Below are 21757 nucleotides of genomic sequence, written 5' to 3' on the forward strand. Positions count from 1 at the left end.
GGTTTTTGCAGTTTTCACTCTTATATTTTATAATTAATTTTCAGTAAGGAACATAGTTTGATCGAAACATATTTCAAAAAACATGTTCACGAATTTACATAATTTTCTTCAAATTATAAAAAATGTTAACGAATACCAAATATGTTTTAACATACAGTGAACAATCATTTAATGCATGATGATCATTTTGTGAATACACATTATTGTTTAGCAATATACATTGAACATTTTTTTAATATAAAGTGAGCTTTTTTATATATGATGAACTTTCTTAATTATGCACAATGAACATTTCTTTAAATACACTAAATTATTTTAGAACATGTACTAAAAAAATTATCGTGCATTCAAAAAATATTCATGGATTAGAAAAAATATTCATGACTCAAAATTTGTTCGTAGATTCAGAAAAATATGTTAATAAATTTCAAAAATATTCATGATTTGAAAAAAGTACGTAATTTGAAAAAGGTTCAAGAATTCTAAAAAAATACTCGTAGAAAGGAATGGAAAAGTAGAAAAAACAAAAAAGAATGGAAAGCGAACAGGAAAAAACAAAAAATGAGAAAACCAAATAGAGAAAATAGATAAATGATAAGAGAACAAAAAAATGAACACATTTTGAATTTTTTTAAAAAAAATTTGGTAAACACCAACAATGTTAGAAAAATGAATAAATTTACAAATTTTGGAACATTTGTTGAAACTTTGCCAGGCCTGTGGTCGACGCATCCACGGTGCCAGACAACGCCACCTCCCTACGCATGTCCATCATCATGCATCCGTCGCCGAGACCCTACAGCGCCACGCCGCTGAGACTCCATGTCGTTGATGCGTCACAAGGAAATCGCTCCACCGCAGAAGCCGTCCACTAGTCCCTCAAGCCTATGCACACCTCCAAGTACACCCCCAAGGTGGGTAAGGCACAAGAGTGCCGCCATCATCCGATCGAATGATCTAGGGTTTTCCTCGAAGGTAGCGGATAGGGGTCTAGAGCTTCTCCACGGCGATGCCTTCAAGAAAGGGACGATGCAGAAGAAAGCCGCCATCGTCGGCCGTGGCAACGAGCCGAGAATAGGGTTTTCACCCGGATCCGCTTGAGGAACCTCCATCTAGCCTCGTGTGCATGGGACCACCACTGTTCTCCACCGCCGCACAACGAGAAAGCTGGACCGGGTAGATCAGATATGACCGGAGACTAGATCATGCATGCAGCCGATCCGTCCACCGGGCCCTCCATGCCGCCGCGGGAGTTCAGATCCGTCGCCGTAGCGCCATCTGCCGCCGCTGCCTGAAGCAAGGCCAGCCGCCGCATCGCAAGGACCCGACCGGCCGCCACGATGGGGTGGCCAACTAGCTCAGATGCAATACCAGGTTGCCATCTTGAAGGCTGAGCCCCACCTCAAGCGCTTGTCGTCCAAGGCCGGCTTGGCCGAAATGGGTTTTCACCCGGATTTGCTTGAGGAACCTCCCATCCAGCCTCGTGTGCATGGGACCACCACTGTTTTCCACTGTCGCGTAGCGAGCAAGCCGCACCAGCTAGATCAGATCTGACCAGAGGCTAGATCACGCATGCAACCGATCCGTCCACCGGTTCCTCCATGCCGCCGCCGGAGGTCAGATCCATCGCCGTAGAGCCATCTGCCGCCGCTGCCCGAAGCAGGGCCAGCTGCCGCGACGCAAGGACCCGACCGGCTGCCACGATGGGACCTCAAGCGCTTGTCGTCCAAGGCCGGCTCGGCACGCAGGCCTGCGACCCCCCACATCGCGAGGGATCAATCCCGTCGTCGCCGCCCGTCGGGGGTACTTCGCCCGCTAGCCTCATCTGGGGGTTACGATGGAAGGGGGGCGAGGCAGTGGTGGGTAGGGTTCGCCCGAGTCACCCTCCGTGCAACGCGGGCTAGTATAAATGAACTTATGGAGACAAAGTTATATACGAAGGCCGAGCTTCCTAAGTGAAGATCTTATTGATAGGTAGGTGCAGCCAATTAGTGCCATTTGTAACAAATGGACTTCAAGTCAAGACATGCACGTTTGGCTCTCGGGTGTAATTACACCCGATATTTTTTAATTTTTTTTAGTAATTTGTAAGAAGGTCAGAAAAATCCGAAACTTTTTGCAAACAAAGTAGATTTATTATTGCACTCGTGTAAACCGCTTGCGAAGAAATGCTTAATGTAGACGTAAAGAAACAAATTTGTCATTGTATACGAGAGTACTATTCATGCTATATTTGTCAGAGAATATCTCGTTACAGGATATTTTTATACGACAGAAACGACAGCTCAAGTTTGTTGGGAAAAAGATTTGGAATGTTTTGATTATTTTTCTGATTTTGAAAAATAAAATCAGTTATCAGGTGTAATTACCACCATGTTCCAAAGGTATTTTCCCTTCAATTATGTGGTACTACAATTTTAAGGATGTCGAAGCAAGATATGTTTACAAAATCGTGCCTCATTGATCAAATACAAATGTTCCATTCGAAAGGATTGACTATACACACTGCAAAATGCGGAAGAGCTTAATTACTGCTCGCACAAACAACACGAATTAATCTTAGTGTAGCACGGTGACGGCATGAGGGCCCCAGCTATACCGTTGCAGCCTTTCGACGACGACCCCCAGCGCGGCGGGGTTTGTCCTCTCCGCCATCTCCACCGCCGGAGCCGGCGCCTCTCCCTCTCCAGCCACCTCCGCCTCGGCCGTGGGCCGGTCAACCACGTCGGCGCGGCACACGGGGCAGCACTGGCTCTTCTTCAGCCACGAGTCCACGCACGGCGCGTGGAAGCTGTGCTCGCACCTCGGGAGACGCCTGCAGCGGTCGCCGGACTCGAACGCTTCCAGGCACACGGCGCAGTCCCCGCCGCCTCCGACGGCGGCTTTGAAGTCGTGGCACGGCAGCGTTTCGATCTCCTCGGAAGACAGGCCCTTGCCTTTGCCTCCGCAGGCGTCGTCCACGGCACGCTCCAGGTCGGCGCCGGGGGCCTGGGCAGCGCCCCGCCGCAGAGCCCAGAGGATCACGAGGACGTGGACGACGAGCATCAGCGTCACGCCCGCCGCCAGGGCGGCGACGGAGAGCGCAGTGGAAGCGGTGACCATCCTAGCTAGTTGCGGGTGACTGCTGACTAGAGAGGCGCTAGCATAGCAGCTCGTGCGAGCTAGTAATACGCTTTCATGCGTCTTTGGGAGTTTTCGACCGTGCATGTATGGGTCTTGTTACATCCGTTCTTCGGCTTTGGATACGGAGATGTGGTATATTATGCTCAAGTTTTAGGAGAAAACAAGGAGGAACAGACAATTTTACCACCAGATCATCACCATGTAAGTATGTACGTAATGAGCAGCTAATTAAGCAAGGTGTTGGATAAGAGCTGCCAGTTGCTGAATGGCTGATAAGTTCAAGGAAGAGAACGACCGGAACAAGTTATTGCTTAAGTCTATTGCGCATTTCTTAATATTATAAGTTGATGAGCTTACCTAGGATTAGCCTAATTCTTGTTTTGTGACTCATGCGCAGATTTAATTTTATCCTCTCTCAGTATCAACATATAAGACGTTTTGACACTGATGAAAATACAAGACGTTCTTAGGACATGTACAATGATGCTATCTTAGAAATGCCACGTAGGATAAATGATGAGGTGGAGGAGAGAGAACTCATAAGAGAAGGCTTGTCTTCTCTTATTTAAGATAAGACAAAAGATGATTTCTTAGCACTATATGTCTCACCATATTTTTAGAAATTGCTAGTTATTGAAGATAAGGCTAAGAGATGACCCATTGTAGACATTTTTCTTTGTCATCTATAAATTACATGCAAAACTTAAGATAAGACTATCTTATCAACCATTGTACATGTCTTTATTGTCGGAGTAAATGACCACGGGTAGCCTAGCCGGCTCCCCCTGGCCCTTCTGAAAAAATTATGAACCAATCCGGCCCTCAAGAATCCAAGACGTAGGGCCGCCTTCCCCTTGCCGGCTGTCTCCCAGGCCGACTATCGGAGGGCGGCCCGACTTTAACCCTCATGGAGAAAGCCGTGGGAGGGCCGGCTCCAAGAAGCCGACCGCGAGAAGGCCGACTCCAAGAAACCGGCTCCCACAAAGCGGTCAAGATCGTACCCTCGAAGTCTGCATCCACGTAACGGCGATGTGACGGGGCGTGGCTACAGTAAAGCCTGCCACCCCCGAATCCCGGTGCACGCCTGGCACAGTGCGCCGTACGGGTGGCCATGACCCGTCCGGCGCGGCACTGTTGCCATGTTGACCCTGATGTCATTCACGACGGGCTGCCAGCACGGCCCACGGGCGGTGCGCCCGTTTGGGCAGAGAGACACCCGAAGGCGGCCAGGCCTCCCCCAGTCGGCCCAAGACAGAGCCGGCTCCCCACAGCCGGCTTGCCACCTCCCTCGAAGGAGACGCCCCATTAAGGAGACAAGACGCGGTGAGGCTACAGCAATCGCCCGCCGGGCGGCGGCGCTATAGCCACGCTCACCCTAGCGAAGCCCTCGTCACCAGGTCGAGGCTACAGTAACCAGCCACCGACAAGGCCCTGGACAGTGGGGCCTGCCTGTCGACCAAGGAGCCGGCAGCCGGCGGGCCCCAGCAACCGGCGCGGAAGCCGGCGAGTGTAGACACAGACGGCTGGGCCCTGCGCCCAGCCGGATTACCATTGTACCCCCGGGGGGTAAGCCTATATAAACCCCCCGGGACACCCATGCAAAGGGTTGATCCCTGCTAGTTTTAGACACCACATAGGGAGGAGAAGAGAGCGAGCCGTGCCCTTCTTCCTCCTCTCGCCAAACAGCTCAAGGAGCATCGTGTAGCTACTTGTTCATCTAGTGATCATGCGGAGACCCCGCAGAGCAGCAGTAGGGGTGTTATCTCCACGGAGAGCCCCGAAGCTGGGTAAGATTCGCCGGCGTGCATGTCTTCGCCTCATCTCGTTTCCAGGCACCGGCGACGTCTTACTGGCTCCCACAATGATAAGCCACCCGTTGGCATATGTCGCACCTACCACCCGACATTTGGCGCCCATCGTGGGGCCAGGTGCACCGTCGTCCGGAGACCTGTTCTGGACGGGAGCCCTCTTCCTCCCCAGCGATCGTAGCCAGCCCGGCACGCCCGATGGCGCTTGCCACGACGCGCTGCAAGGTGTCACCAACGTCTGCGCAGCGAGCGGCCTCGCCAATCTCCTTGACGAGACCCTCATCTCCGACGAGCTCGCCTCCGATGTGGGCACCGACCACCTCGTCAACCTCCTTGACCAGCTCCACGTCTCCGGCGAGCCTGCTGTGGACTTGGAGTCTGTTGGCTCCACTGATCCGATGCCTGTCGACTCCGACACGGCCTCGCTTGACACTTTCCCCACCGACGTCATGATTTACAACGACCCGCACATGGTGGTCCATGACTTGTCCATCCCCCTCCCGGCCGATGCCGACGCTGAAGCATTGGAGGCTCGCCGCCTCGCCCTCCTCGCGGAGGGCCAGAAGTTGGCTTCCATAAGACGCCTCACTGAGGCCCACCGACGCGGAGCCGACCGCACCGCCTTTGGCACGCCGCCCCCAGGCGGGCCCAGCCGGGCCGGCGTTGTCAGACAGCGCGGCGCCGTCGTCGCCGACACGTTAGGATTCGACCGCCCAGTCTACGTCACTCCACTCGAGAACCTGCGCGCCGCCCAGGCAGCCGTAGACGAGCTAGACGGACTGGGGGCCGAAGAACTCCCCCACATGACCCGACGCATCCAGCAGCTAATCGATGCAGCCGCGCAGCGGCACGAAGCCGACGCCCGCGCGGAAAGCCCTCCCCCGCGCCGAGATCACGGCGCGACGTCCCGGACGCTGACTACGGGTAAAACCCGCGCGCGGCGCGAGAAAGAGCCGGCTGCCAGCCGAAGCCGAACCCGAATGTCCATCGAGCGAGACGCAGAAGGCCACCCCCAGGCCGTGGAGTGGCGGGGCAACCCGCCTCCGCCTCGGCCCCGTGGGGAGAGGTATCCCACCCCACCGCCTGTTGCGCATCCGACTCTCAGCGGCCGACTAGGTCGCCGCGAAGGAGTCGGCGAGAACGACGCCCGCCACCGGATCGACCGCCTAGCGCGATCCCTGGCGCTGGAAGAAGAAGATGATGTCGGCCCGCCTTGCTTCGGCCCCCGCATCCGCGACGAGCCTTTCCCCAAAGGGTTCTCGCTCCCAAGAGACACGCCCAAGTACAACGGCTCTGTGAAGCCGGAAGATTGGTTGATCGACTACTCCACGGTGGTTAGCATAGCAAACGGCAACAGGCGCGTTGCCGTGAAGTACGTGCCCCTCATGCTGCAAGGCACGGCACGGACCTGGCTCAACAGCCTCAAGCCATACAGCATCAACAGCTGGCTAGACTTCACAGAAGCCTTCGTCCGCAACTTCACCAGCACCTACAAGCGGGCTCCCAAGCCCAGACAGCTCTTCTTGTGTGTACAAGGCCCCGCCAAGTCCACCCGCGACTACCTCACGCGTTGGGCTGAGCTCCGCAACTCTTGCGAAGGGGTGCACGAGGTGCAAGCCATAGAATACTTCACTGCCGGGTGCCGAGAAGGCACCCTCCTCAAGCACAAGCTCCTCTTTGACGAGCCGACTACCCTCGACGAGCTTCTGGTCATAGCGGACAAGTACGCCACCGCCGACTCCTCAATGAAGACCGAACTCCGGGTAGACGCGTCCGGGAAGGTACTCAACCCGGCGCCCAAGACGCTGGCTGGGGACTCCGGCCGACGCCCACACCAGAACGACCACAAGCGCAAGGGGCCCGTGCCGCCCTCCACCAGTCGGCAGGTGGCCACAGTCGAAGACGAGCAACCCGAAGGGCGGCCCGCACCCAAGAAGCAGAGGGGCGGCAAGCCAGCTTGGCAGCCGGCCTTCTCCTACGAGAAAACTCTCGACGCCCCATGCAAGTTCCACATCGGCGCGAAGCCGTCCAACCACACAACCCGGAAGTGCCACTGGCTCACCCGAATCTCCAAAGGCGAAGGGCTCGCGCCGCCCCCGCCTGCCGATCCGCCGCCTCCGGCTGCGCAGCCGCCGACCGCTCGGCCTGCAGTCGGAGCCGTGCACGATGAGTTCCCCGACGAGCATGCCGCCTATGTCGTCTTTACAAGCCGGCCCGAAGATCGGCGCGGCAGACGCCGAGAGCACCAGGAGGTTAGCATGGTCGCTGCCAACCCTGCCGAGCACATGCACTGGTCAGAAAAACCTATCAGCTGGAGCCGGGCCGACCACCCAGAGGTGATGCCATCTCCCGGCTCTTATGCGCTGGTTCTGGATGCCACCCTTGCAATGGACAGACGCGCCGCCCATTTCTCCTGCGTGCTGATAGACGGCGGAAGCAGCATCAACATCCTGTACCGCGACACCCTGGAGAAGCTCAACGTCAAGACGAAGCAACTCATGCCTACTCGGACTGTGTTCCATGGCATCGTACCCGGCCTGTCCTGCGCCCCCATTGGCAAGATCAAGATTGATGTACTCTTTGGGGGCAAGGAGCATTTCCGCCGGAAAGCGATCTGCTTTGAACTGGTGGACCTGGAGAGCCCCTACCATGCATTGCTTGGCCGACCTGCCTTGGCCAGGTTCATGGCTGTTCCCCACTATGCTTACCTCAAGATAAAGATGCCGAGCACCAAAGGCATCATCACCATAGCCGGCGATTACAAGAAATCTTCCGAGTGCGCAGCAGCCAGCAGCCGGCTGGCCGAGTCCCTTGTGATTGCCGAAGAAAAGAAGATGTTGGACCGAGTCATGGCCATGGCCGGCAAACAGTCGGCCTTGTCCCCCGATCCCAAGGAGTATGATGCCCAAGGATCTTTCCAGCCGGCCAAGGAGACGAAGAAGATACCTCTTGACCCCGAGCACCCAGAGAGGTTTGCCGTCATCGGGGCAAACCTAAACAGCAAATAGGAAGGCGAGCTCGCCGATTTCCTCCATGAGAATCGGGACATCTTTGCATGGTCCCCCAAGGACATGCCGGGTGTTTCGAAGGAATTCGCCGAGCACAAGCTACACGTCCGAGAAGATGCAAAACCAGTCAAACAACCCCTCCGCCGACTGTCGGAGGAGAAAAGAAGGATTGTAGGAGAAGAGATAGCCCGGCTTCTGGCAGCCGGCTTCATTATGGAAGTTTTCTTTCCAGAGTGGCTCGCCAACCCGGTCCTCGTGCTAAAGAAGAACAATAAGTGGCGCATGTGCATAGAGTACACGAGCCTCAACAAGGCCTGCCCCAAAGATCCCTTTGCCCTGCCGAGGATTGATTAAGTGATAGACTCCACGGCCGGATGCGAGCTGTTGAGTTTCTTGGATGCTTACTCAGGATACCACCAGATAAGAAATGCCGGTGCCACTTTTCAGCGTTGCATGCAGAAGTGCCTCCTCAAGCAGCTCGGCAGAAATGCCCACGTCTACGTAGACGACATTGTGGTGAAGACAGAGAAGCGCGGCACCTTGCTGGAAGACCTCAAGGAAACATTTGAGAACCTGCGTCGGTTCCAAATCAAGCTCAACCCCGAGAAATGCGTGTTCGGAGTGCCGGCCGACCAGCTCCTAGGCTTCCTGGTCTCCGAACGCGGCATCGAATGCAACCCAGCAAAGATCAAGGCCATTGAGAGAATGGCGATTCCCACCAAACTTCGAGACGTCCAGAAATTCACGGGATGCTTGGCCTCCCTGAAGCGCTTCATCAGCCGGCTCGGAGAGAAAGCTCTCCCCCTCTACCGCCTCATGAAGAAGACTACTCACTTCGAGTGGAATGACCAAGCCGACCAAGCTTTTCACGAGCTGAAGAAGATGCTGGCCACGCCGCCTGTCCTGGCGGCGCCGACTGAGAAAGAGCCCATGCTCCTCTACATTGCCGCAACTAGCCGGGTGGTCAGCACCGTCATCGTAGTCCAACGCCCAGAAGAGGGCCGAGCCCAGCCGGTCCAGAGGCCGGTGTACTATTTGAGCGAGGTGCTGTCTACCTCGAAGCAGAACTACCCACACTACCAAAAGATGTGCTACGGCGTGTACTTCGCCGCCAAGAAGCTGAAGCCCTATTTCCAAGAACATCCCATCACGGTCGTATGCACCGCCCCGCTGGCCGAGATCATAGGCAGCCGGGATGCATCCGGTCGGGTGGCGAAATGGGCCATCGAGCTGCCCCCCTACATGATCTTCTACCAGCCTCGCACCGCCATCAAGTCCCAAGCATTGGCCGACTTCCTCGTCGACTGGGCCGAGACCCATTACCTGCCGCCAGCTCCCGACTCCACTCATTGGCGCATGCACTTTGATGGGTCCAAGATGCGCACCGGCTTGGGAGCCGGCGTCATCCTCACCTCTCCCAAAGGCGACAAGCTCAGATACACGCTGCAAATTCACTTTGCCGCCTCCAACAACGTGGCCGAGTACGAGGCGCTCATACACGGGCTCCGGCTTGCCAAAGAACTCGGCATTCGCCGGATCCTATGTTATGGCGACTCGGACTTAGTGGTCCAGCAATCATCCGGCGACTGGGATGCCAAGGACGCAAATATGGCAAGCTACCGCTTCCTCGTTCAGAAGATCAGTGGGTATTTTGAAGGATGCGAGTTCCTTCATGTACCGTGAGCCGACAACGAGCCAGCTGATGCCCTGGCTCGAATAGGCTCCACTCGGCAAACAATACCAACCGGTGTCTCTCTACAACGCCTCCTCAAGCCGTCTATCAAGCCGTCTCCAGAGTCCGATTCCATCTTCGTGCCGCCTGACCCCGATGCAGTCGGGTCCGGCTCGAAGAACCAAGCGGGTGATCCGGGGACTTCGATAGTCAGCCCGGGGACATCAGTAGGCGGTTCGGGGACTTCCGTAGTTACGCCCGACCCGGGGACTGCCACACCCGGCTCGAGGACTGCGGTAGTCGGCCCGAAGACTGCACCAACACAACAGGCGGCGGCCAACTCCAGCATTTCACCACCCAGCCCGTCCGCCCTGGTCGCAGTAGCCGTGTTGGCAATAGAAGAAGTCGCAGCTCCATCATGGGCTCAATCCATCCTCAACTTCCTAATAAACCAAGATTTGCCGGCTGACGAAACAGAGACAAGACAAGTCCAACGCCGAGCCGGAGCATACACAATCGTCAACAGAGAGCTCGTCAAGTGCAGTGTCACTGGAGTCCTCCAGCGATGCGTCGAGCAAGAGAAGGGCATTGCAATCCTCAGAGACATCCACCAAGGAGAATGCGGCCACCATGCGGCCTCAAGATCACTCGTCGCCAAAGCTTTCCGCCATGGTTTCTTTTGGCCGACTGCTTTGGATGACGCCAAGAAGTTAGTTAAACATTGCAAAGGGTGCCAACTCTTCAGCTCTAAGCAACACATGCTGGCTTCGGCACTCAAGACCATTCCCCTCACTTGTCCCTTCGCCGTTTGGGGACTGGACATGGTAGGGCCATTCAAGACAGCGCGCGGCGGCATGACACATCTGCTTGTCGCTGTGGACAAATTCACCAAATGGATTGAGGCAAAGCCGATCAAGAAGCTGAATGGGCCGACTGCCGTGACATTTATCGCAGATATAACAACTCGGTACGGCGTGCCACACAGCATCATCACCGACAATGGCACGAATTTCACCAAGGGAGCCTTGGCACGTTTCTGCGCGACGCAGGGCATCCGGTTGGACTTAGCGTCCGTTGCCCACCCGCAGTCAAACAGCCAGGTCGAGCGAGCCAACGGCCTCATCCTTTCCGGTATCAAGCCCCGACTAGTCGTACCATTGGAACGTTCGGCCGGCTGTTGGCTCGACGAGCTGCCGGCCGTCCTCTGGAGTCTGCGCACTACCCCAAACAAGTCAACCGGCTTCACTCCTTTCTTCCTCGTGTATGGTGCCGAGGCGGTCATCCCAACTGACATCGAGTTCGACTCGCCTCGGGTAACCATGTACACGGATACGGAGGCCAAGGAAGCACGAGAAGACGGCGTCGACCTGCTGGAAGAAGGCCGGCTGTTAGCCCTCAGCCGGTCCGCCATCTATCAGCAGGGCCTGCGCCGCTACCACAGCCGGAAGGTCAAGCCGAGATCCTTCCAAGAGGGCGACCTTGTGCTCCGGCTGATCCAGCGAACAGCCGGCCAGCACAAGCTCTCGGCCCCTTGGGAGGGCCCCTTCGTCATCAGCAGAGCTTTAGGCAATGACTCCTACTACCTGGTCAACGCGCAGAAGCCGAAGGCACGCAAGAGAGATGATTCCGGCAAGGAGTCGGAACGACCATGGAACGCCAACCTCCTCCGAAGATTTTACAGTTGAAATGCAGTATGTATCATGCTAACTTTTGTACTAAGTACGAGACAATAGGCCCCCCGAGGAGAGCTCGGGGACTGCCATCTTTTATCTATAAATGAAGAATATCATGCTTATGACCTTGTCATTACATTCACTTTTTTCGTCCGGCACCGGGTTCGACTAGTCGGCCCGGGGACTGGCCGCCTGGAGTTATATTAGAAGTCCTACCCGCGGTCAGACAAGTAGTGTGCCGGCACCCAAGCCTTCTCTTGCCAAAAGTCGCAGTTCGAAGAACCGGCTGTTCGGCTGGCAAGAGTTAAATGCAGGAAAGGACGCCCACACGAAAAACGGCTAGGGACTAATGGACTAATATAACAAAAGTCGGTTTTTTCTCCCACCACCGACCGACTACCAGAGTAGCTGGCCGGCCGGCTTCCATTCACCTCGCTTCAGTCTAAGAAAGCTCGAGTACTTGCCTTCCCAAAAGGGGAAGGCGGCAAAGGAAACAGCCTAAGGATAAAAAGCATACGCGAATGGAAACCAAACACGCACACAATCATATTTACATAAAAGACCTTCAAAAGGCCAGCATTCAACATAGTTCGAATACACCCCCAGTGGGTGGAACTGCGCAAGTTTAATAAAAATTGTTCAAAGGGTAACAAGTAGGAAAAGCAAGGACGGCAGATTAAGCCAAGGGAGCGACTGGCGAGTCGGGCAAGTCGGTGGAGACGGCAGTGCCGGCTGGAGGAGTGGCCGGCTGGCGAACCTCGACATGATCACCGCCTCCCGCAGAGGACGCACTAGCACGCGCCTCGTTGCTGGAAGCACGATCAGGCTGAGGCTGGCTGGCCGCTTCACCGGCCGGCTCAACGTCTTCGCCTTCCTCTCCTTCGTCGTCTTCACCTTCATCGCTGGAGGCGATCTCCTCTGCCGAGTCCTCACCCGCTGTCGGGTCCAGCCCGAACCACTCCTTCGGCTGGGCAACGCCGTCGTCATTTATTTCAGGAGTGAAGACGCTGATGTCAGTGCACTCGACGATCGCCGAGGCGAGCTGAGCGATAGCCGGCCGCACCTCCTCCATCTCCTCGTCGGCCTCCAGCCGCCAGGTGCGTAGCTGGTCCAGGCTCAGCCCCGGATACCAGGCTCGGACGAACTCCAGCGCCCGCCCAGCTCCAAGCCGGGCTGCGATGCCTTCCAGGCCTCGAAGCGGCCAACCGCAACCTCCAGCCAGTCGGCAGTCCGACTCGGGGTGCGGGGAATCGTCTCGCCTGGCCAGAGGGTGGCCAACACCTGTGCCCCGGCGCGCTGGAGGCGGCGGAGCATACGGTGAGCCGGCTGCAGCCGGGCTTGGACCGCCAAGAGTTGCTCCTCAAGCGTCCGGCTCGCGTCCGGTGAGATTTCAGCTCCCGCCTGCCGGCGCGCCTCGCGGTGGGCCTCGATGGTTTGGGTGGCGAAGACGGAGTAGCCGGGAAAGTAGTCTGCACAGAGAACAAAAAGCAGCACAAGTCAGAACACAAATCAGGGATCAAGGGGCAAGCAAGGAGTGAAGAAGGCGGCTTACCATCGATCAGATCCTCGATACGACCGAAGCCCTCGCTCAGCGCTTGCTTTGTCTCAGCCCAGCCCGCCGCTTCGGTCTCGAACTCGGCCTTCAAGGCGTCCTCGCTGCCCTGCGCCTTCTTCAGGGCCGCCTTGTGGCTCTCCTCCTGGTCGGCCAACTTCTTGGCCAGGCGGTCACGCTTCAGGACCAAGGCGTTGTACTCGGCTTCCTTGGCGCGAAGGGCGGCCTGGGCCCCGCTGAGCTGCCCCTCAAGTCGGCATTGGCTCCTACAAGCATGAAGACAAAGGAAAAATCAATAAGAAAGAAGTCATCAAGGAAGATCCGACCCGACTGCTCAGCAGTCGGCTCGAATCTCGGGGACTACACCCAGTGGGTGCGCTGACGCGCCCCCAGAGGAGATGAACGAAACAAAGCACGCACTCCGGCTTCTGGTCAGGTCCTCGGTTCTCCGGCCCAGCTCCTGAGCCTGGGAGTTGAAGGCGGCAGCGCGGAGGTTATGATACTCCTGGAAGATTAGACAGGAGGCGAGGATAAGATAGTTGTCAGGACCTAGTAAGTTCCAAGCCTCCTGCACAGCAGCCGACTCGGAACTCGGGGACTACACCCAGTGGGTGCGCTGACGCGCCCCCACGGAAGAAATCAAAAGAGCAAAATAACCAAGGCCAGAAGGCTCACTCGGATGACGGCCCGCGTCGTGAGGAACTCTTGGGTGTATCGCTGCAGCGAGGCGGCCTGGGCTTGAAGCCGGTTCCGAACCTCCTGGGCCGCCGCATTCAGCTTGCCCGTCCCCCTGCTGGGAGTCCACTCGGATGTGCTGACGCTTGCCGCCTCCAGGGCCTCCTCCGTCTGGCTGGCGCCCGCAGCTCGGTGCGGCTCCGGCGCGGAGGTGCCTCCCCCTGCGCGCCGGCGCATTGTTGGCTGCACCTCAAGGCCGGCCCTGCCTCCGGCTCGCCCCCGGCCGGCTGCTTTGGCGCCACGGCTGATTGGCCGCTTTGGCCCGCTCCAGTCGGCGCCGTCTGCGGCACCCCCTCCATGAAGACCACGTGGTCCTCCCTCCTCTCCATCACCGGTGGGTCTTGGTCGACCTCCTCCAACGAGGGCACGGGGATGTCGGGGGCCACGACGCGGAGGGGAACGACGAGCAGCGGAGGCTGGTTGTGCGAGGCCTCCACCTCCGTCTCCGCGGCTGCCGCCTCCGCCCGGGCCTTGGCCGCCGCGTTGGCCTGCTCCTTCGCCTCCTGGGCGGTCCTTCGCTCCGCCGCCTCTCGCTCCTCCCGTGCCTTCCGTGCGTTCCGCTCCGTGGCCTCCCTAAGGTCGGCGCGGGGATCCATGCGACGGGAGCCTGAGGACCCTCCAGTCGGCCCGACTACGGAGCCGCCAGGACCTGCTCAAGGGAAAGCGGTGCCCTGCCCGGCGGGCAAAGAAAGGTTTAGAAGAGTTTCAATCAAAGAGGACAACACAAAAAATATATATATGTACAAGACGTTTGACGACTTACGCCGAGATCGCCTGCGGCTGCTTCACCGCCTTGCGGAAGCGGGCCGCCTTCGCAGCCGCCTCATCCCGCTTGGTCGCCGCCGTGGAAGCCTTGGATTTCTTCGGCCGGCTGCCGAAGAAGGTCGACGCGGCCCAGCGCTTCTGCGCGCCGCCACGGGCAGCCGGCGCGGCAGACGGGCCCGCACCTTGATGATCAAGCGCCAGCTGGCGGTGCGGGGCGGCTTCGACCTCGTCGTCGTCCGGCCAGTCCTCGAAGCCGGCTCCGGGCCCCGCGCCTCCTGCCTCGTCGCCTTCCCCCACGATGGCGTCTTCCATGGCGGCCGCTCCCAGGTCCGGATCATCGGTGTCGTCCACCGTGCGGTCGGGGAGGAGCTGGCGCTCTACCCCTGCGGCCCCGGCCGTCGGCGGAAGAAGAGGGTTCTGCTAAGGGCAAACCAACTGATCAGAGGTCGGCTATCATCAGGCCGGCTACAAAAAGGAAGAAAAGAAGAAAAACTTACGGCAGTCGGAGGGTTGGCGCGAGAATACGGCCCCTTGCTGTATCGCCAATCCTCGGCGAGCTTGCAGTTGGAGATGTAGTTCACCATGTAAGACACCTCTGCATGAGGCATCTCCCTGGTGCTCAGCCGGCACGGGTCGAAGCGGCCGCTCATCTGGCAAATCATGTGAGGCCGGCCTTGGAGCGGAAGTACTCGGCGCTCCACGAAGGTGGCCACCAAGTCGGCTCCGGTCAGGCCCTCCGACTGGATCATCACCGGAAGCCGGGAGACGGCTGCGTTCCCGGCCTGAGACAACGACCTGGCCCGGTAGCTCCACGAAGGTTGCCTCCCAGCCGGCGGGCTGGCTACGTAAGCCGGCAGGTTGACGTAGTCGCCTTGCTGGGCGACGTTCTTCACGTAAAAGTAGGACTTCTGCCAGAGCTTCACCGACTGGATCAGCAGGATGGGCGGGAACGGATTGTTCTCGCCCGTCCGCCTCATGGCAATGAAGGCTCCGCAGGGGGCGGGCACGCCCGCGACGACGGTGCCGAGCTTGCTCTGGAAAAATTTCCCCCAGAGCTCGAGAGTGGGGAGAACCCCAAGAAAGCCCTCGCACAGGGTGACGAAAGCTGACAGCAGCATCACCGCGTTGGGCGTGAGGTGATGCGGCTAGAGGTGGTAGAATTCAAGGAAAGCTCGAAGGAATCCGCTCGCCGGGAGGCCGAAGCCGCGCAGGCAGTGCGAGCGGAAGATCACCCGCTCGCCCTCCTCCAGTGCAGGCGAAATCTCCCTCGCCGGCGCCTGACGAACCCGCACGAAGTTCTCGCCCGGCAGGCGCCGCGTCCGGCGGAGGAACTCGACGTGGTCCTCGTGGACGTTGGAGCCATCCCACGAGCTTGACAACGCCATGGGAGCGATGCGGCGAGGAACAAGACGATGCGACGGCGGAGACGCGCACGACCCCGCTACGGCGGGACCAAAGGAACCGAGAGGTCCGACGGCGGAACGGCGCGGCAATGAGTTGCTGCGGCGTCGAAGGGAAGAAGAAGAAGGAAGGCGAGAAGGGGCGGAGCGAGGGAGAACGTGCGAGCCTCTACTGCTCCCCCTCCTCCCCCTACTTATAGACCCGCGCGGCGGAGCCGAGGAGGCGCAGCGTGGGGGAATGTGGGATCAACTGCGCCCACTCCCCCACATCCCGCGATTATTGCGCCCTGATGGCGTAATAAAACCACCGCGGGAAGGCGAGCGGTCCGTGTGGGCCGCAGAAGATCCGCGCTCGGGCCGAGGCCTAGGAGTGGCGGGCCCGGGCCTGCGGCGGCGTCCCGTCGTGCGCGTGCGTTGGCAGGATTTCCTTGCCACGTGGCCCGCGGGATGGCACGCGGTCAGCTCGCAGGACGACCCGCGTTCCCGCCTACAAGAAACGGAGCTTTCCAAAGACGGCGCGCACAAGCAAAGCCGGCCCCTCAGGATAGGAAGCTGACCAAGCTTCTCGTCCCTTTGTCAGCCTCGAAACTCGATCAGCTTCGAGGACTACTGTCGGAGTAAATGACCACGGGTAGCCTAGCCGGCTCCTCCTGGCCCTTCTGAAAAAATTATGAGCCGATCCGGCCCTCAAGAATCCAAGACGTGGGGCCGCCTTCCCCTTGCCGGCTGTCTCCCAGGCCGACTATCGGAGGGCGGCCCGACTTTAGCCCTCATGGAGAAAGCCGTGGAAGGGCCGGCTCCAAGATGCCGGCCGCGAGAAGGCCGACTCCAAGAAGCCGGCTCCCACAAAGCGGTCAAGATCGTACCCTCGAAGTCTGCATCCATGTAACGGCGATGTGACGGGGCGTGGCTACAATAAAGCCTGCCACCCCCGAATCCCGGTGCACGCCTGGCACAGTGCGCCGTACGGGTGGCCATGACCCGTCCGGCGCGGCACTGTTGCCATGTTGACCCTGATGTCATTCACGACGGGCTGCCAGCACGGCCCACGGGCGGTGGGCCCCTTCGGGCAGAGAGACACCCAAAGGCGGCCAGGCCTCCCCCAGTCGGCCCAAGACAGAGTCGGCTCCCCAGAGCCGGCTTGCCATCTCCCTCGAAGGAGACGCCCCATTAAGGAGACAAGACGCGGTGAGGCTACAGCGATCGCCCGCCGGGCGGCGGCGCTGTAGTCACGCTCACCCTAGCGAAGCCCTCGTCACCATGTCGAGGCGACAGTAACCAGCCACCGACAAGGCCCTGGACAGTGGGGCCTGCCTGTCGACCAAGGAGCCGGCAGCCGGCGGGACCCACCAGCCGGCGGGCCCCAGCAGCCGGCGCAGAAGCCGGCGAGTGTAGACACAGACGGCTGGGCCCCACGCCCAGCCGGATTACCATTGTACCCCCGGGGGGTAAGCCTATATAAACCCCCCGGGGCACCCATGCAAAGGGTTGATCCCTGCTAGTTTTAGACACCACATAGGGAGGAGAAGAGAGCGAGTCTTGCCCTTCTTCCTCCTCTTGCCAAACAGCTCAAGAAGCATCGTGTAGCTACTTGTTCATCTAGTGATCATGCGGAGACCCCGCAGAGCAGCAGTAGGGGTGTTATCTCCACGGAGAGCCCCGAAGCTGGGTAAGATTCGCCGGCGTGCATGTCTTCGCCTCATTCCATTTCCAGGCACCGGCGACGTCTTACTGGCTCCCACAATGATAAGCCACCCGTTGGCATATGTCGCACCTACCACCCGACATTTATATTTTTTGATATGGAGGAAGCATCTAGGTATAAACGTTTTTTTAGAAAGGATCTAGCTATAAACGTGTAGTCTTTGTAGAAGGAAACACCATTTCCTCCTGCACATGCTGCCGATGCGCCGGGCTGCTATTGGAACTTCGCATCACCGCCGAAGCTAGCATGACCATGAATCCGCGGCAGGGAAGACGGCAGTGACCACCATGTGAAGATTGGTTCGTTGCCTCGAAGAAGAGGACGAAGAGAAGGGACGGACATGACGAAGACAAGCGTCGTCCAAAGTTGCAAACTAGTCTTAGGTTTGAGAATGTGCAATTGGAATTATCACACATTAAGCCGATAGTTGCACAAATATTTCTTGTATATATTGAAATTATTTTGTTTATTTGTTTTCTATTTTGATTTTAGTATGAAGCCACTCCGGCCATATTTTTCGCAAAAAGGAAAAAAATACTTCAACCATTGTTGTTGCTAAGGCTTTAGAGAGGCTTAATCAACTGAGGTGTAAGAGCATCTACAGCTGGACCTCTCAAACTCGTCTCATACACCCGGGCGGGTTGCCCGGTCACTGATCGTCATGATTTTTTGATCCAGATGGGCCTCTCAAACGCCCAGGCTGACCGGCACCACCCATATCCAACTCAAATATGAGATGGATATGAGAGCGCCCGGGCACGCTCGCCACGTCGGACTGACGAAGGGGTCCCAGCCGAAAACGCCCTCAATCCCGGCGGTCTGAAGCTCGTCCCCTCCGTCGGACCGGTGGCGCCGCGTGGAGCAGCTCCGGCGGGCCGCATAGTGCATTGCCCAGCTATTTAAGTCGACTAGCGGCACTGAAGCCCTACCATCGATCCACATTTTCCTCATCCTGTCCGTCGCCGCCACCACTTTCCACTCCACCCATCCACCTAGTAGCCATGCCCCACGTCGCCGGGTGAGGAGCGATCCTTTTCTGATGCCGGAGCGCCGTCTCGAGCTCCTTGAGCAGATCCGGGCTAGGCGCGAAGCCCGGATCGCCGCGGGGCTACCTCCGGATGTAGTGGATCCGGAGGAGGAGGAGATTGAGACGGAGGAGGAGGATGAGGGGGACGCTGGCGACGGGGATCTGCAGGCGGAGCAGCAGGCTATCCTCGATTCCCTCCGGTCGTCGTCGGCTCCGGAGGCAAGATGTCGTCGTCGGCGGGAGATGGAGGCCCAAGAGGCCGCAGAGGAGGCGGAGATGTTCGCCTACATTGATCAGATAGTGTAGGAGGGGGATGAGTCGGCGCCCGGTACCGACGTTGTGGACATCACCGACGACGAAGAGTAGCTAGGGTAGTACGTAGATGTAGCACATAGGCCATGTTTGGATACATGGGTTAGAGTTAGTTTCGGTTAGTTTAGACTCAACTAACTCAAAAATATTCAAACGGAAGGGTTAATTTGGGTTAGACCCATCCAAAAAACTAACCCATCCGAGAGGTGCTTATTTGGGTTAGTTCTTCTCGAGACCACTAAAAACACATTTTTCTCTTGCTCTTCCCACAGCAGATCCCTCCCTTCTTTCACGAAGCTTCTCATCCTCTCCCTCCCTCCCTCTCGCACCGTCCGTGAAAGCGTCTCGCCGTATCCGCGCTCCATCTAACCCTCTCATCCAAACACCTCTTTGGTTAGAGTTAGTTCAGGGTTAGTTTAGGGTTAGAATCTAACTCTAACCTCTAACCGAGTTAGAGTATCCAAACAGGGCCATAGGATTCCTTTTGCATGTTTTGTATGGATCTAGGGATGAAAAATGAGAGAGGCAGATGCAAAGTGGCTAATTTGAGACGTGTCCAGGCGCATCGGCGTCATTTGGGGGTCCGGATTTGCAAAGTCAGGCACCCATAAGATAATTTAGTGGTTTAAATGAAAAATATGCACTGTGTTTATTAAAAATGATAATCTGGTTAGTTCAATTTTTTAAGATTTAGTTCATACCTCGCAATCACTTTTATTTTGGTTTTTTTATTTCTCTCGGTTGGTTGAAATATTCATCATTCCTAGGTTCAAACTTTTAGTCTATAGTGCAAATAGAGCAAGGTTGGGATGTGATGGTTAAATGTTGATCCAATTTAAGAAAAATCTCAAATTTCTTACTAATCAATAGACAATGATTGCAAAATTAAACTAAATAATACGCAAGCATTTTATTATGTGAGAGGATGATTATTAGTAACTGTGAGTCTAGCAGTATATAATATTTTAAAAGCGACATGATGTTACCTTAAAAATAACGGAATGCGACATTTGTGTATTGTTGTACACCAATTCATTACTTGTCTTGCCACCATTGGATATTCATGGAGCAGCTAGCTAGGAAATTGACTGATGATCGAGTGTCAAAATTATATGTACCTTCCGTCAGCCGGATTGAGTATGCACACTTTCAGCTAGGTCACGGAATCATGGTGGTCGATCTGTTATATAAACCGGTGGACTTATAGCTCATTAGAGTTGCAGCCAGACAAAATAGATGAGACGCGAGGCAGCGACAAGAAAAGGCTAACATTTTCTACTATATCTTCGTGTCGACGGTGCCAGGAGCGAAAACAAGGTCCCTGTCGGAGCTCGCGTCGCTAATAACGCCAGGCAAGAAAAACAGCTTAGCCATGCCACCCACTCCTCGTGCCAACCAATCCTCAAATCTACCGTAGAACTGAATCTCGCATCCCAGCAGACGGCTTATCAAGCATGAAATATCCTACGTACTCCCTTCGTTTCAAAATAGATGATTCAACTTTGTATTAACTTCAGTATAAAGTTGAATCATCTATTTTAAAATGGAGGCAATACTGACAGTGACGAGATGGCTGGGATCTGCTGCTTGCTCCCAACTATCTCCGGCACTAACAATGTGGTTCAAAGCCACCATCACACGTGCAAGCTAGCGCTAATCCAGCGCTGCCTTCTGTTAAACTTAAACATACTTATGTGTTACTTGTAAAAGTTCAATAAAGTTTTGTCTACCATTTTGATTGTTATTGACTAGTTCACGAATTTGCTGCCACAATCGAGCATATTCATGTTTTTTTTAAACATTGATCAAAATGTATACTCGCACACTCACTGCCCATTGAAGACCAAATTGAAGCTTGTTAACGATGAAAATGTCCCTCTTAGTAAAAGAATAACTGCATTAATAATTAATAAGACACTAAATCGTCAAACATGAGGTTTGATCCGTGAAGGGCCGAGTACCAGCATCCTCCTAATCATCTAACCATTCATGTTGCAGCAAACTTCTCGTACAGTAAACCCCTACCATACATCAATTGGCACCGCTCTTTGCCCCCAATGAGAGTCCCTAGTACAACCCTAGCCCTGGTGATACCGGTCGATGTAGAGCTCATAGAGGAGCACGGGTTCCTTCCGACATATTAGGTCTAGGTTTCGAGTTAACTTAAAGGTGTGTGCCGCCGACGCACGCAAGCTGCGTCTAGTGGATATAGTGCTTGTCTTGCTAGTTGCAGTTGCAAGAAGCCGTGTGTAGTCTGGGAAGGAATCGTCGGTGACTTCATCAATTATGAAAGAGGTCTAAAATATATGAAAATGGGCATGGAGTTATGTTATTATCTTTTTTTTTTGCGGAGGGCGTGTTATTATCTCTTCACAAGACACGGAGGCTATGTCGCATTTTAACTAAGTAAGACACGCAGCGACATCAAGGTGATCGCAAAGCTCATTGGTCTGGACAGCAAGGCTCTGGGGATCATGGCCGGAATGGCCGGCGCGGATGGTGAAGACGTAGTTTGATCATGTTAGGTTTATTAGTTAGTCTTCGTCGACGGCTGGTCTTAAACCAGTTTGAGTTAGGTTTAGTCTTCATGTGTAGTCTTCGGAAAGCAGGATTAGCATCTAGACGCCGCCGGAATTTTGGGTCTATTGGAGGCCGGTGACGCCCCCCATTTAGCTGCAATGTGTGTTGTAATATTTTTAGTATTAATGATAGTCGACGAAGCGAACATTGTAGTCTCCATGGTTGACACAAACTATAGGATTATATCATGGAACGTTAGGGGTCTGAACTTGACGACTAGGCGATCAACAGTTAGAGAGGTGGCACATGCAAATAAGATAGCAATCCTAAACCTGCAGAAAACGAAAATAGAGACATGGACATCAGCCATGGCATGCGATGTAGGGGGCAACATATTGCAGGGCTGCATTGTGCTTCTGGCTATGGGCACAGGGGGGGGGGGCAATCTTCTAGGATA

The 21757-nt window shown here is 55.9% G+C and overlaps 1 protein-coding gene across 1 annotated transcript; it reads right to left on the reverse strand.

Moving 5' to 3' along the window:
- Positions 1–2439: 2439 nt before the first annotated feature.
- LOC125527826 (uncharacterized) lies at positions 2440–3235 on the reverse strand. The gene has a single exon (XM_048692335.2). The coding sequence runs from the start codon at positions 3205–3207 to the stop codon at positions 2560–2562; it is 648 nt and encodes a 215-aa protein (XP_048548292.2). The 5' UTR covers positions 3208–3235; the 3' UTR covers positions 2440–2559.
- Between the last annotated feature and the right edge of the window lie 18522 nt (positions 3236–21757).

This window comes from Triticum urartu, chromosome 7A, assembly GCF_056163025.1.
Source record: "Triticum urartu cultivar PI428250 chromosome 7A, HENAU_Tu73, whole genome shotgun sequence".
In the NCBI taxonomy this organism is placed as follows: Eukaryota; Viridiplantae; Streptophyta; class Magnoliopsida; order Poales; family Poaceae; genus Triticum; species Triticum urartu.